The sequence below is a fragment of the Falco cherrug genome, chromosome 3, assembly GCF_023634085.1.
Source record: "Falco cherrug isolate bFalChe1 chromosome 3, bFalChe1.pri, whole genome shotgun sequence".
NCBI classification, from domain to species: domain Eukaryota; kingdom Metazoa; phylum Chordata; class Aves; order Falconiformes; family Falconidae; genus Falco; species Falco cherrug.
The window spans coordinates 4,295,618-4,310,818 of NC_073699.1; the positions used below are offsets into that span (position 1 = coordinate 4,295,618).

A 15,201-nucleotide genomic window follows, 5' to 3' on the forward strand; every position below is an offset into this window, starting at 1 on the left:
CACTCATTTTACACAGGATCCTGGGTCCCATAAAAGCAACAGCCTGCCTTCCAGAAATTGAAATCTGTAATTTCAAATCCTAGGCTTCACTTCGTCACCTCTTGCCATGCTCACCCCATTTCAAATAAATATTCATATGGGCAGAATTTTATTGGAAATATATGTCCAAATAAATCCTTAACATCTGTCAGGATGGTGCCATTACTGCATTTACTTTAAACTTCTTAACGTTACCCTTAGCATGTGATGTTCCTGAGTCAGGTAAGCTGTAACTTCTGGATGGAGCGTTGCCACTTCCAGGAATTGGGTCCACAGGGACAGGAGGTGGGAGCAAAGCCAGGCGAGGTCCTTACTTATCTGTTCTGCTATCTTCTCTGGATTGCTCAGCAGCTGGAGGAGAGAAAGGGAATTCTGAGTGCAAGACAGTGTCATGTAGGAAAATCAGTTCGTATGTTAGATTAAGTCCTTTCAGGAGCAACAACACCACAAAAAAAAAAAATCCTCTTGATTTAGAATTATTATTTGAACTACTATTTTCAGTTATTTTACCCCAAACAAAGCTGGTGAGACTTTCGCTGTTACTCGTTAAAAGCCACATATTTTCGCGCAAAGGCTCTCAGTTGCAGAACTGGAAAGTACGAAGTGGGAACAGCCTCAATTTTTGCAGACACTTTACTGCAGATGTAGCAATTGAGGGGAAAAACATTCGGTGAGAGTGTGTTCCAAATTACCCACCAGATGGTGCTGGATGCCATGAAATAAGAAAATAGGGGCCGGCATCTCCCTCCTGTTAGCAAAAGCAGCATTAGCCGTGTCACATAGGATACCAGATGGGTGATACAGTGGCGACTCGGGGCGGGGGGGAATGAACAACAAATCCCAAACTAAACCACTGTGTCCCTAACAGGTGATGAAAACAGCCATCCCAGAGTCTGCTGTTGCTTTTCTCCCATGTGAGGACATGCTGGAGCCCTCAGTGCCCTATTGTCTTTAGGCTGCAATTCTGGGCTAAAGCTCTGCAGCCCAGGAAGGCATGTCAGCAGCAAAGTCGCTGCGTATCCATCTCCCTGGTTTCACAATTTCTTGAACAGGAGACAGACATTGCATTTTACCTCCATATTTTGGCACAAAGAGTACAGAACTGAGCCTTCACCTGGTCCTCGGGTCCCTACCTGCTTCCATGAAACAGGTAATACTACCAGGAATACCCCAGAAATAATACCAGAGGACTTGCTTATCAGTTCCTAGTTCCTGGTTTGGGGGTTTTGGGGTTGTTTTTTTGTTGTTGTTGTTGTTGGTTTTGTTTTGGTTTGTTTTGGATTTTTTGGGGGGGGGGGGGATTTTTGGGGGTTTTTTTTGTTTGTTTGTGGTTTTTTGTTTTGGTTTGGTTTTTGTTTGTTAGGGCTGCAGTCTAGCTGAAAGCCTGTTTATTTTTCACATTCTATTATGCAGGTAGATGCTACAAACTAAGCTGTGATTAAAAGCAAATTTTCTGTGTGAGAGATGGAGAAACAAAGAAAATGCGTGTGTGGATAACACAGTCACTGAAGTTTGTCACGGATTTTACATTGTTTGGGTGCTGCTCTGTTTTAGCAATTTGTTCAGAATGGCACAGGCTCCAGTACCCATTCAGGTACTGGAAAAATCAGGGGGACACTGGTAGACAAAAGATCCTGCCCAAATATTTCCTGTGAGGGCACTACTTTATATACTGCACTCAAATATATATGCTGTATGACAAATTTTTTTAAATTATTATTTAGTAAGGTGCCTATTATATCATAAACTAAAAGCGCAGTCTTCAAAGAAGATGCATTATTCATTTAATGCAAGCCATATTAGAAATAGGTGATGGCTTATATTAGAAATTAATTATATTAGAAATATGATGGCTGTTTTTCTAGTCTATTACTTCTTAATCTTTTGAACATATTAGAGAGGAAGGAAAGGGAGGGAAGGGAGGGAAGGAAAATACAATGCCTACTTCTAATTGTGAGTCTTACTTCACTGCCACACACAGGACAAGAGCTTAGTAACACCAGTGATGCAGATCAGAACCCAGGGGCTCGGTTCCTCAGAGCAAAACCCAGCAATTAAACGATCACCGAATGTGATACTGGCTACTCCATTCACATACATGCTGCCGGGCTGTTCCCTGTGGCTGCACCTTTCAAGCCCCACTCAGCGTGGCCTGGCTTTAACAGTACTGTCACACAAAACAAATTAGGAGGTTTTTTTGAGGAGTTATTTTTGCATGTTTGTTTACAAATCAATCACACAAAAAATATTTCCCTTCCACCTTCTCCTGCATTGTGTATCTGCTGTGCGCTTTGGTTGAATGCAAAGCTATGGCAGGTTAAATTCACTTTTTTTCCTTCTTTTGTTTGTATTTGATTTTAAAAATGGACCTGGCTTTGGTAATACAGTGGTAATGGACACTAACACCACAGGCTTCTCTCTGTATGGTTTTTAATAGCATTTTCCTCCTTTATAAATGACTGGTTTTCACATGTTCAGCTGAAAAGGAATGGTTTCAGCTTACACACCTCTAGAGGCAAAATACTGGGAAAGCATTGCCAATACGAATCTGGACACCTTACAGAGGCACATATGGTTTCAGCATGCTTACACTTCAGTGATGGTCAATGCTGCACCTGTGTCCCACCAATGCTGTACAAGATCTCAACATCCATCACTTGAGAATCGCTGAAAATTCAGTGTCTTTATCATCGAATTACACATAGATGGATAAAAGCTATCATCCCAGGATGCTAAGGCAAAATGTTTTCATGGCATACAGGAAAACCAAAGGTTTTTATAACACCCCAGAGAAACAGCTGTTCTACCTGTTGTATGATCTATCTGTTGCTACACTGTTCCCAGTAGCTTTCAAACAATAGGCAAAGGAGTCAGGCTTTATTAATATTGCCCTGCAAAACAAGTCAGTAAGACTTTTGGAAGAATAAGAATTGGACAGAAATGAGAAAATACAGAGAAATTAATGCTGGCATTTTCTGGCGTATGCCAAACCAATCTGGACTTTCCCAGACTTGGAAAATAAGTCCAAAGGAGATTCTAGATTGTGTTGTCTGACCTCCTATACCCTTACAGCTTCTAAATCTAGTAAAGCTGAGCCCAATAACTTATATTTCTCTAAATCAAATTTATATGAAATCAGATTTCTTGCAAAGTATCCAAGTCATGACTTAAAATTAAGAAATTTGCTATTTCAACCGTTTTTCACCTATGGCTGACAAACATTAGCCCATCATTCATAACTGGACTGTGAAAGTACTTCCACTTTGGTTTGGCTTCAGCTCCCCTCCACTGCTATTTTGTCACTCTTCCCTATGCTGTCCCTCCTGCTAATAAACTGAGCAAATAAAATATATTAAATATCTGATTATAAAGCATTTTCCCCAGTGATTAACCAATGTCTGCGTTTCTTCCTGGCACCCCTGACAACTTGTCTGTGATACACTTGAAATAAACATGGCAGAAACAATTTCAGGAGAGTATTTCAGTTAGTTTTGTGCCAAACCCAGTTTTTTCCTTCCATGAGCCTTCCTACACATATAGGCATTTTTATTTGAAAAGGTATGGCTGTGCAACCTTCGAAAGTATCTTTTCTCCTGTCAGCATAAAAGCTGTAATTGCAACCTACCCCAAAAAAGAATTTTCTGCATACTGTGATACTCAGGGCTAGGCTCACTGAAGGATGCTAAAGCAATCCAGCTGGTGACTTGTTAAAAGTGACAGAAACATCTTGTGACTAATCAAAATTATATTAAATTGTTGGTGGAAAAGAAACATTCAACAAACTTTCTGATGGCACAAAAATCCCTTTCTCCCTGCTGTCATGGACTTGAAAAAAGTATGGGTAGATTCTCTTGAAGAAAATACCTGCAGCTCCGTACAAAGCTGAGATAACGTCTCTTCTACAGATAGCTCCTCTAGGAGAAAAAAAAAAAAAGAAACAACAAACAAACACAAAGAAAGAGATTAGGTTTCAGAACAGTAGATGTGAAATGTTAATGCTTTACTGTTTATTCACGTGATAAATAGGTCATTTGATATTCTTCCCTGACAGACAAGTTTCTGTTTGGATGTGGGCACTCCACCTTGTACTGGTCCAAGTGCAGGTACAACTTCTGCTCCTGTAACCTGGACCACTAAACCTACAGAAGTTCTGGAATGTTATTGCCAGGACAAAGCAACAGAATTTGTCTTTTTGTTGTCTACCCTCTCTTCAGTAGAAGTTTGTTATACTAGCCTTTGGTATTTTCAGCCAACTCCAGAACTGAATGCAAAGTCTCACCATTGCAAAGTCTGAGCAAATGATGTGCAAGAAATGGTTCTCCCTACGGTGCTACACAGAACTGTGTACATGATACCAGATGTCTGACTAGTAAAAGACTGGGCATCTCTGCACTGCCTTGTGGAGTGTGAAGTACCCCTCCACTCCTACAGCAAGCAGCAGTGCTTTAATGTAATCCTGAGAGAATCTAGCACAGGGACGCGCCGCTTTAAATGCACCACAGACTAAGGCAAAGGAGGACATAAATCAACTCTCCAACTTTTGGCAGCTTGGTTTTGCAATGCGGAACTTTCTAATAGTATTCGTAAAGAAAAAGCAGAACAACCAACAGGCAAATCCCCCAAATGAGCCTTCTTAAATAATACTAAGGAATGGGAAAGGACAGACTGAGGTGGGTAACGCCTTGAAAAGACCCACCCTCAGCTGGTAAAATTTGGGAAATAATAATTTTCACTTTTAATGTCGAAACTAGAGGGCTTTTTTTCTTTTTTTTTTTTTTTTGTAATACTACTGAAGAAAATAGAATTAAGAAAATCTGCAGAGATTTGTAGTCTTGGATTTATCTTACCTATCTTTAGAATCCTATGATGAGATTCATCTGACCAATATAGATGCTTTACAACTGAATGAGTAATTTACATTGTTCCCTTGGTCAGTGGAGAAAAATGAGTAAACACAAGGTCCGGTTCATGCCATGCCAAGGTGGAAAGCATTTCCTGTCAGGTAACATACTTTATTGTCCTAAATGGGCCTGTTTCTCATTAATGATTGTAAGAAGACAGACAGAAAAATTTGCTTCATATTCATCACACCGGGTGGATCTTACACCCCATGATTTTTCTTAGTTTTTCCACAGACATCAGAAGATTAGCCTTAAAACCAAATCTTCAGCAGATTTTCAGACTGTGAATAAAATGATGCAAATAGCACCCTGCTCAAGAGGCTAAAAAGGGTATTTGCATTTAGTAAATTTGCATGCATTACAACAAGTACATTTGCAAATTAAGTGCCTGCTTCAGTACCAGTAGTCATTTGAAAACCAAGCTAATCGTATTTAGAAAGCCAATATGTGCTCAGGGGTAGTTCTGGAGTTGTGGTCAACCAACCATGCACAACTCTGCCATCTCCCAACCTGTGAGCCTGTCCAGGTGAGACACAAATCATGTATTATATGTGTCTGATAACCAAGATGCCTGAAGCATGAATGTTGTTGCATGCTGGATTCTGTCTGAGAGCTCATAAGTTGCAAATAAAAATGTTACATTTTTTCTTTTCTCGTATCTGGATTGAATAACACAGTATGGATTCTTCCCACCCCATAAGTTTTAGGCTGTCTTGAAGGTAAATATATGTTAGGGAATAAGACGTGAAGTGGAAAACAGGAGCTATCAAACCCGTAAGTCTGTAAAGCATAATGGATTACATCTGCTAGTTCTTGTCTACAAGCACTATACAGTGAAACTGGAAAATGTTTTTTTGCTCCCTTTTTAAATCTGCTGGCCAATGCAGTTGACTCTCCTAATATAATTACCACTGTAACATAACAGACTGATAACTTTAAAACTTGTATACAGAAATACAAAGATACAAAACCACAGATGTGAAATCATGAGCTGCATTCCTTGAATTGAAAAAAAAACAGGTAGGGGAGCAGGAATTAGTCAGGGATGTGCCTCATTTTCAGAGGAGCTCATGCTGTCATTCAAACACAAATTACAGAGCTCTGTCCTGCAAATCCAGCCAACCAGCACTTGAGCATTGGACCTCACAGGCCTGACCAGCCAAAAAAAGCTTCTGCCAAACCCAGAAAAATCTATTAAACAATTCAATTAGGAAGAAAAGCAGAGTAATTTTAAAGAGTAAATTGTAATTATGTAACTGGAAGGGAAGAAATACATTGCAAATTATAAATGAGGGAGTATGTTTCAAAAACATTCATATCGCCTTTCAGATTTTTCTTTTCAGTTTTAAAAAATGTTTGCTCAAGAGAAAAAAATATGCTAGTCTTCCCCAGATTTCATGGCAATTCAGAACTGGAAGTTCACCTTCAAAAAGCAGTTGAGGCCAAAAGTCACTGAAAGGCAAGTATTTTAGAAATTTATCAAAATATTTTACCCCTCTACATGTCAGGCCACATCCTATAAAAGGATTTGCATAAGCTGAGATGGCAGTAATTTTTAACAGTGTGCCAAAATAAATGCTGATCAGAAAACAGGGAAAAAAAATCCTCTAAACTAATCTCTGACCAGCCCAAGAATTTTGGAACTAAAATGTGTATTGGTAATGCAGCACTGTAAAACATTCAGTGATTGTAAATGTCTTCACTCACCCAACTTCAACTGTGGTAAATCAGGAATCTCCTTCATTATGAGGGTGTAGTACACATGAAGTCCTCTTTGAGCATTCAAGAGCAGAAGACAGAGGTCCTTATGCCATTTATATGCATGCTGCATGCAGTTTTCAGATGGGACATAAAAACTGCCCTGTGCAACAGAAGTATCAAGAAAATAAAATACAGAGATTAAAAGTCATGGTCTCCATTTGCCCTAGAGGTTTCCACAAAAACCCAGTTGTGGGCAGCCTTTAATTTCTAATCAAGCAGTAGGCACCAAAGAGAGATTTTAACCACCCCTGCCTCCTAGCCACCTAACTAGCTAGATGTATAACCATAACAGGATCTCATTCTACATGCACATTCTGCCCAAACCACACCAAACTGCTGGGCTCCAACAACGCTGTCAGGTGTACAAAGACCCTCATTACAAACAGTCCAACAGAAGTCCATCTCTGTCCTTCACACATGTCCACTCTGGAGCCACTGTCTCCTCAAAACATAGATACTGCTGTGCAAAACACACCCTCTCTGCTATAGGGGGAGGGACTATAAAGATGGCTACATTCTCTTTCCTTACATCTTCTTATCCCCTTCTGCGAAGACTGTAGCTTCATGGTACCACAGTGTACTTTGTTACGCAGAGTAGTGAAAAAATAGCAGATGGCATTGCTATCCTATCAACAAATATGAGACACTCTAGGATCAATGTCTGGATTCGTACATCTCTTAGGGGAGGAGACTGGACAGATCACTTCAGGTTTTGCATGAATATTTCCCAAACAACATAGTTACACTTCGAACATAAGCTGAGTTTCCATTAGGCCACCATAAATTAAAAGTTTCCACTTTTGTACAAGTGGTGTTTTTTGACAGATTACTCATATTTGAAAATTGCACTTCTCAGATTTAAGATAAAGCTGATTATTAAACTGTGGGTTTGTGCCCAGGATTTCATGGACAGTTGCAAGGAGTAGTATGACAACTACCAGCAACAGTTCATATTTCTGAGGTCTCTGTATGCATTTTACAATTTTACCCAACAATAGAATAGAAAGCTGTGTGAGCACTTGCAATCAATGATTACATCTGGTTGCTGTTACCCCAGACAGGAGTAAATTATCTGTATCGCAGGAGGAGAAAGGGTTATGCAAACAGAGAATTGAGAAAGCCGCCTTGGTGCTCTGTCCTTGAACTTACCTGAAATATCAGGTAAATTGGGAATACATCTAGATCTGCTTTTTACAGCATATGGGCTGCACAAAGGCACCAGGATAGGACTCTCACTGTTGCATAGCTATGGAGAAACATGAAAAATTTGCAGCTTAGTCTACTGCTTACCATTAATGGGGTAAGACTACAATTCCTACAGTCCAGCTAGGTACTGATTGCCTTTCCAGACACTGACAGTCCCAATAGCTATGAATCTCCAGGAGCAACAGTGAAGGCTCACCAACCACATCCCAGTGCATCTCCTGTGGTTTTTTCCCCCCTGACCTCCCTAAAGCCTGTATTTCATGCCTCTTATCTTGAGCTGGGATGTTTCCGTCAGATTTCTCATGTAAATCTTCAAGATGTTAAATAGCATTTTGTGGTAGACACAAAGGGGACCGCTCATCTTGATGCACAGAGAAATGGCTGATGATAATTGATAGAGTTGGTTGCTCTTGGAAGGTGTCAAAACCTTCACCCACAGCATGAACCTATTTTACTTTCACCATATAATATAGAAAAAGGGATCATAAAGAAACGCTGATGGAAACGAGAGAAAATTGGAAGCAGATTGCTATACAATGTCATGAAGAAATGACCTCTTTTATAATCCATTGCTGATTTTTTTAGGCAAAACTTGCTGTGGCATTTAAATGTTACACTGATGAGCAGAAGAAAAATGTGAGATAATTTCATAGTTCATATTGATACTATAGCACAGTGTTGTGCCAGACCACTTTAATAGGTCTATTTTCAGCCTTTCTTGGCAGAGGTTATTGTTTAAAAATAAAAATAAAAAGTAATAGAAAAATGCAACTGCAGGTGGGCTTAAAAAAATGTGTGAATTAAAGATATTGAAAATCTTTATCAGTTAGTTCTGTTTTAAATTCTTCAGTGTTTGCCCACTTCTTTTAGAGTGCTTTTTCATATTTGAATTCAGCTGAATTAATAAAAAATATTAGAGACCAGATAGTTCAACTTCCTGAAGCACAGGGTTTAGGAAAGTATACTTTGTAAAGATTATAGACAGTGGCAAAATGTAGAAAGGGGAAAGAACAATTATAAAAAAAACCCCAACAAACAGTTCATTGAACATTGTATGTCAGCAGCATAACTTGGTCATTATTGTAGGAATTCAGAATAATTTAGGCTGAAAGGGACGTCTGAAGATCATCTAGCTCAACCACCTGCTTAAAATAGGTCTAACTAGATCAAGTTGCTCAGTGTTGTGTCCTGCTGAGCCTGGAACATCTCTGAAGAGGTTCTACCACCTTTGGAATCAGGAGAAAGAACAGAGCCTTTGCCGCTATTTTAGCCATACTCTATACAATTCAGACTGGATCGTCATGTTGGAAAAGATGTTTTAGGATAGAAGTATGGATAGCAAATGCTGTAGTTCTCCAAAGTAATGTTGGTTTTCTACATAAGTAGGATCATACTGAGTTCCTTCTGCTCTCTCTTGAAAGGAGTGCCATATTTTAATATTAAGCACTAAGACTAACTTGGTGTATTTCTCACAGAAAAAGGTTCTAGTTTTATGCCTTCCATTTTAAGACAAAATATGTATGGAGAAAGATTGTCAAATATCTTCATTAAAAGCAGACACTAAGAAAATTCTGGGGTCTGAGAGAACGGCTCACACACGCAACTTGAGATACCACTTCTGTTGAGAGACGGAGGACTGATAGAGAAAAACACATTGCTGGGGAGTGATGGTTTTCATCCTAAAGCTGACATCTGAAATCAAGGAACTGAACTGTGGCCACTTCCTCCCGTTAGTTATGCAGGAAGCACAGGACAACTGCCCACGTGCTCTACACTGTAGACACACAGAATCAGGAAGACCAAGTACAACCGCAACAGGCAAGTCAAATTCCCTCTAACGTTGCTGTCCGTCAAAATGTAAACTTTCTTCAAATACTGTAAGATATGTATTATAAACTCGTGTGCATAGAAGGCTGAAAATATTCCTCCCAGATCTCCTTTCTCTTCCTGTCCCAGCTCTCTGGGAGGAATATCTGGGCCAAAGAAAGGTGCTGTGTGTACAGAATACCATTGCATGTGAGGAACAGTACTACACAGGCACAATTCAAAGTAATGCCAAACAGGCACAGTCCAGGCTGTGCCACCCATGAGTAAGAGGCCATATAACGAAGCTGAAACATTTTGATGAAACTCTATTAAATGGCAACTGGCTTTGAAACCCTGTTGTTTAATGGGAACATCTATCCTAATTTGAAAAATCATCTTGTCAAGGTGATAGAGAGCGTGACAGAAAAAAGACGCCAAGCTCCAATTCTCTGGTCCCTCGGTGACAGAAAGATATTACCGCTCTCACAGGACTGTTTCTTCTGAAAGTTGTCACACACACACAGGATGCAGAGCAGGATATAACAGTGATTATTAAACCCACCTCAGGGACAGTTTAAGTTAATGTGAACTAAGGTCTGTGCATCCTCATCTCCAGGGATCCCAGCAGGGCAGGCATCTGTCAGATGATGCCATTATACACTGCTGCAGCTAAATCAGCTTATCTGTCACTGTTCAGTAAGCTGAGAAATGTCAAGAAATGTCTTCCTTTGGGGTGGCCCAAAGATTGCAAACCTTCCACATTTGCTATTTCAATAGCACCTTCTTCTGTGCACCTATTTAGGTGGTTCCCTGTTTCCTAGATTATAGACTCAAGCAGGGATCCAGGCTGCAATACTTGCAAACCAAGTTTTGTAACAAACATGGTACAGGCTATTGGAAGGGGAAACACCTCCATAATACTGGCAGTCTGGAAAACCAGTGGCTGTGACCCATTAAACAGCTACAAAGTGTTCAGCTCTCGGGGTTTCTTGAATCAGGGGGGATACAGTTTACTTCTGGTTCAGACAAAACCTCTATTTTTAGAACAAAAAAGTTCACACTGACAATCCCAGGTTGCACAAGGCATAACGGCTGCCCTGGGCTTGTCGTGTCCGTTGTAAAAGGACGTGTTAGTTTCCTCTGTAAAGATTCTCATGAACTTTTGAGGTAATTCTTTGGTCTACTGTTATTTTAATCACATTAGTTTGTAGGTAGACAGATTTCTTCTACGTTAGTTGTAAAATGCATCTGCACTGATTTCCTTTTCCAAGACCCCCTCTGTCTGTAACAGTAGATTGTACCTCTGGCTTTTGCTCTTTTCTACTTCTGAAAATTTTGGGAGCGAATGAATGCCTGACAAATCTTCACCTCAAGACTTTCAACCTCAAGAAACTCTGATAGCGAAGATGGATGACACCGCAGAAGCGAACAGTACTGACTCCAGAGAAAAGTATGACTTCTCTTGCACTGACATCATCAGAGGGAAAACTGGTCAAGAAAGAGGCAGTCAGGAAAACAATGCAAACAACTTCAAATAATGCTGATGACTGCAGACTCTGCAATGATTTAAGAATTGTCTTTTCCCTGTGGTATCTGAAAGAATATCGGCTGTATTGATCCCAGATATCAAAAAAAAAAAAAAAAAAAAAAATTGTTCCATCAGTTGCCAAATGAGATTATTTTCCAGCACCTATCTGATGAACTCAGCAAGGAGATTCTTTTTTATGTAGAGCAAGTTACCAGTAGACAGGTAGGCATATTACCAAAACCAACAACTAGTGATTTCAAGAAAAGGAAAAATATTACCAACTTTGGAGACTGAACTAGTCCTGTGAGTGCTACATTTGAAAAGCTGGAGACAGGGAGCTTGATAAGTTTGCACCTTCCCTAATCTTCTATAAAAATGTTCTTGTGTTACCCAAACTAGAAGCGAGGCATCAAACTGAATGTATTATACTGAAAGTAGAACCACAGAATAATAGAATCATAGAATCATTTAGGCTGGGAAAGAAAGACCCTTAACATCATAGAGTCAGACCGCAAACTTAACACTGCCAAGTCCATCATTAAACCATGTCCATAAGTGCCGCATGTACACATCTTTTGAATACCTCCAGGGATGGTGACTCAACCTCTTCCCGGAGCAGCCTGTTTCAGTGCTTGACAAACTTTTTGGTGAAGATGCAAACAAAACCTTCCCTGGCACAATTTGAAGACATTTCCTCACCCAATTACTTGCTACCTGGGAAAAGAGGCCAGCACTACCTCACTACAACCTTTCAGGTAGCTGTAGAGAGTGATAAGGTCCCCCCTGAGCCTCCTTTTCTCCAGGCTAAGCAACCCCTGTTCCCTCAGCTGCTCCTCACAAGACTTGTTCTCCAGACCCTTCACCAGCCTCACTGCCCTTCTCTGGACACGCTCCAGCACCTCAATGTCTGTCTTGCAGTGAGGGGCCCAAAACTGAACACAGGATTCGAGGTGCGGCCTCATCAGTTCCTAGTACAGGGGGACAATCGCTGCCCTGGTCCTGCTGGCCACACGGTTTCTGATACAGACCAGGATGCTTATGGCCTTCTTGGCCACCTGGGCACACCGCTGGCTCATGTTCAGCTGGCTGTCAACCAGCACCAACTTTCCCACCAGGCAGCTTTCCAGCCACCCTTCCCCAAGCCCGTAGCGTTGCTGTGATTCAGCTGCAGGACTCAGAACTGACTCTTGTTGAACTTCGTACAGTTGGCCTTGGCCTGTCGATCCAGCCTGCCCAGATCCCTCTGTAGCTTTCCACTGTCAAGCAAATCAACACTCCCATCTAACTTGGTGTCATCTGCAAACTTACTGAGGGCACACTCAATCCCCTCAAGACCATCGATAAAGATGGCCCCAATACTGAGCCCTGGGTCACACCACTTTTGATTGAATGCCAACTAGATGTAACTCCATTTGCTACCACTCTTTGGGCTCAGGCGTCCAGCCAACTTTTAACCCAGCACAGAGTACACCTCTCCAAGCCATGAGCAGCCAGTTTCTCCAGGAGAATGCTGTGGGAGATAGCGTCAAATGCTTTAATAGACTCCAGGTAGACAACATCCACAGCCTTTCCCTCGGCCACTAGGCAGGTCATCTTGTTGTAGAAGGAGATCAGGTTCATTCAAGCAGGACCTGCCTTTCATAACTTCATTCTGGCTGGGCCTGATCCCCTGATTGTCCTGTATGTGCTGCATGATGGTGCTCAGGATGCTCCATAACCTCCCCCAGCACCAAGGTCAGACTGACAGGCCTGTAGTTCCCTGGATCTTCCTTCCCACCCTTCTTGAAGATGGGCATCACATTTGCTAACTTCCAGTCAACTGAGACCTCCCTGGTTAGCCAGGACTGATGATCAATGATGGAAAGTGGCTTAGTAAGCACTTAAACCAGCTGCTGTAGTACCCTTGGGTAGATCCCATCCTGCCCCATAGACTTGTGTGTCTAAGTGATGCAGCAGGTGGCTGATTGTTTCCCCTTGGATTATGGGGGCTTCATTCTGCTCCCCACCTTCCAGCTCAGGGCTGGGTACCCAGAGAACAACTGGTCTTTCTATTAAAGCCTGAGGCAAAGGAGGCATTAAGTACCTCAGTGTTTTCCTCATCCTTCATCACTGTGTTTCCCTCTGCATTAATAAAGGATAGAGATTCTCTTTACGCCTCCTTCTGTTGTTAATGTATTTATAGAAACATTTTTAATTGTCTTTAATGGCAGTAGCCAGATTAAGTTCTAGTTGGGCTTTGCCCTTCCAAATTTCCCCCCCGCATAACCTCATGACAGCCTTTTAGTCCTCCTGAGTTGCCTGCCCCTTCTTCCAAAGGTCATAAACTCTCCTTTTTTCCACCAGAGTTTACACTAAAGCTCTCTTCAGCCTCTTCCTCTCTGGCTTGTCCTCTGGTACATGGAGATGGCCTGCTTCCACAGCTTTAAGATTTTCTTCTTGAAGAACGTCCAGCCTTCCTGGACTACTTTGCCCTTGAGGACTGCCTCTCAAGGGACTCTGTTAATGAGGCCCCTTACCTCTTTGCTGCCACGTGGATCTTCATCCCCTACCTCCACTAAGATAGCTAAGGTGCTGCAGGCATTAGTACAGGGACATTTCAGATGTGCTCGAGTGTGCTCAGCTCATCATGGAACAGACTGAAGGAGCTCACTAGCACACCGTTCCTCAAATATTGGCATGCTGCCCGCAGGCTTCTCTCTAGGGAGCTGGGTTTTATCCCTTTCCCCCTTCAAATCTAGTTTAAAGCTCTTTCAATGAGCCCTGCTAACTCCTGTGCAAAGACCCCTTTTGCCGCTTTGAGACAGCTGCACCCCATCTGTCACTAGCAGGCCTGGTGTCATGTAGACCAACGCATGAAACAAAAGCCCAAGACTCAAATTCTGCTGGTAACACCAGTCACAATGCAAGGTATTGATCAGCTGGGTCTTCTTGTTTCTTCCCTCACGGCTCCATGCAACTGGAAGGATAAATGAAAACACTGATCCTGATCCCTTAACCAGTCATCCGAAGGTCATTAAGTCTCTCTTGACTGCCCTGGGACTTTTTATTGCAACTTCATTGCTGCCTACATGAAAAAGCAATAATGGAAAATAATCTGAGGGCTGTGCCAGGGAAGGAAGTCTTCTCATCACATCTTTAACCAGGCCCCAGGTAGGCTGCAGACTTCCCTAAGAAGTGGGCCAGTCAGCATATTGGGCCTTCAGTTCCCTTCAGAAGGCTGTCTCCTATGACAACAACCCATCTTTTTTTCTTCATGGAAGCAGTTTTGATGCAGGGCATGGGCCAATGTAACCAGCAACAACTCCAACCTAGATGAACCATTGTCCTTGTTTGGTTTCACCTGCAGAGCCTTGTATTGTATCTATGATGCAAGGGCATCTGGGAAGGTGGGGTAGTCACAGAGGAGATGCGCCTGCTGCACCAGGCAGGAACTTGTCACCATTGCGCCCTATCCCTTAAGCTGCTATGCTCTCCTGGGTGGAGAGAGGACAGGGAATCCTCTGTATCACATATCTTCTCTGCCTGATGTGTATGCCTCAGAGAAGGTTGGGTGCAGCTCAAATAGCCTGTCTCCCTCGCATACTCCCTGATACTCTTCAGACTACTCCCCTCCTCCTGGAGTTCTGCCACTGAGCGTAGGAGTTCCTCCAGCCGGGTGCACCTCCCACAGGAGAGCTCACTGCTGCTGGCTGGTACCGCCATAAGAGCCAGGCACAGCCTGCAGCCTGGCACTGGGGTGGCTGCATGTTCCCACCAGAGCTCTGTCTGAGAAGTTCCATCAGTTATGGTGGGTGCAGAGCTTAGAGTGATCATGGACTTCTGTCGGGTAGATACCATTGCTCCCTGGTCAACGTGGCAGAGTTACAGTGCCCTTCCTGCATGCCCTTCTGTGCAAACTGGAGCTGCTTGCCTCCATGACAGGTCTCCTCTGCTGCTGTGGCACGAGCTGCAGGCTCCCGG

General features: G+C 42.2%; 1 protein-coding gene across 1 annotated transcript in view; it reads right to left on the reverse strand.

Moving 5' to 3' along the window:
- FAM135B (family with sequence similarity 135 member B) overlaps positions 1-15,201 on the reverse strand; it is a 231,043-nt gene that overhangs the window by 33,002 nt on the left and 182,840 nt on the right. Inside the window, exons 9-11 of the mRNA XM_055705977.1 lie at positions 6,648-6,801; positions 3,904-3,953; positions 235-390 (exon numbers count right to left, since the gene is read on the reverse strand). Coding sequence (XP_055561952.1) covers positions 235-390; positions 3,904-3,953; positions 6,648-6,801 — 360 coding nt within the window. The remainder of the gene's footprint in view (positions 1-234; positions 391-3,903; positions 3,954-6,647; positions 6,802-15,201) is intronic.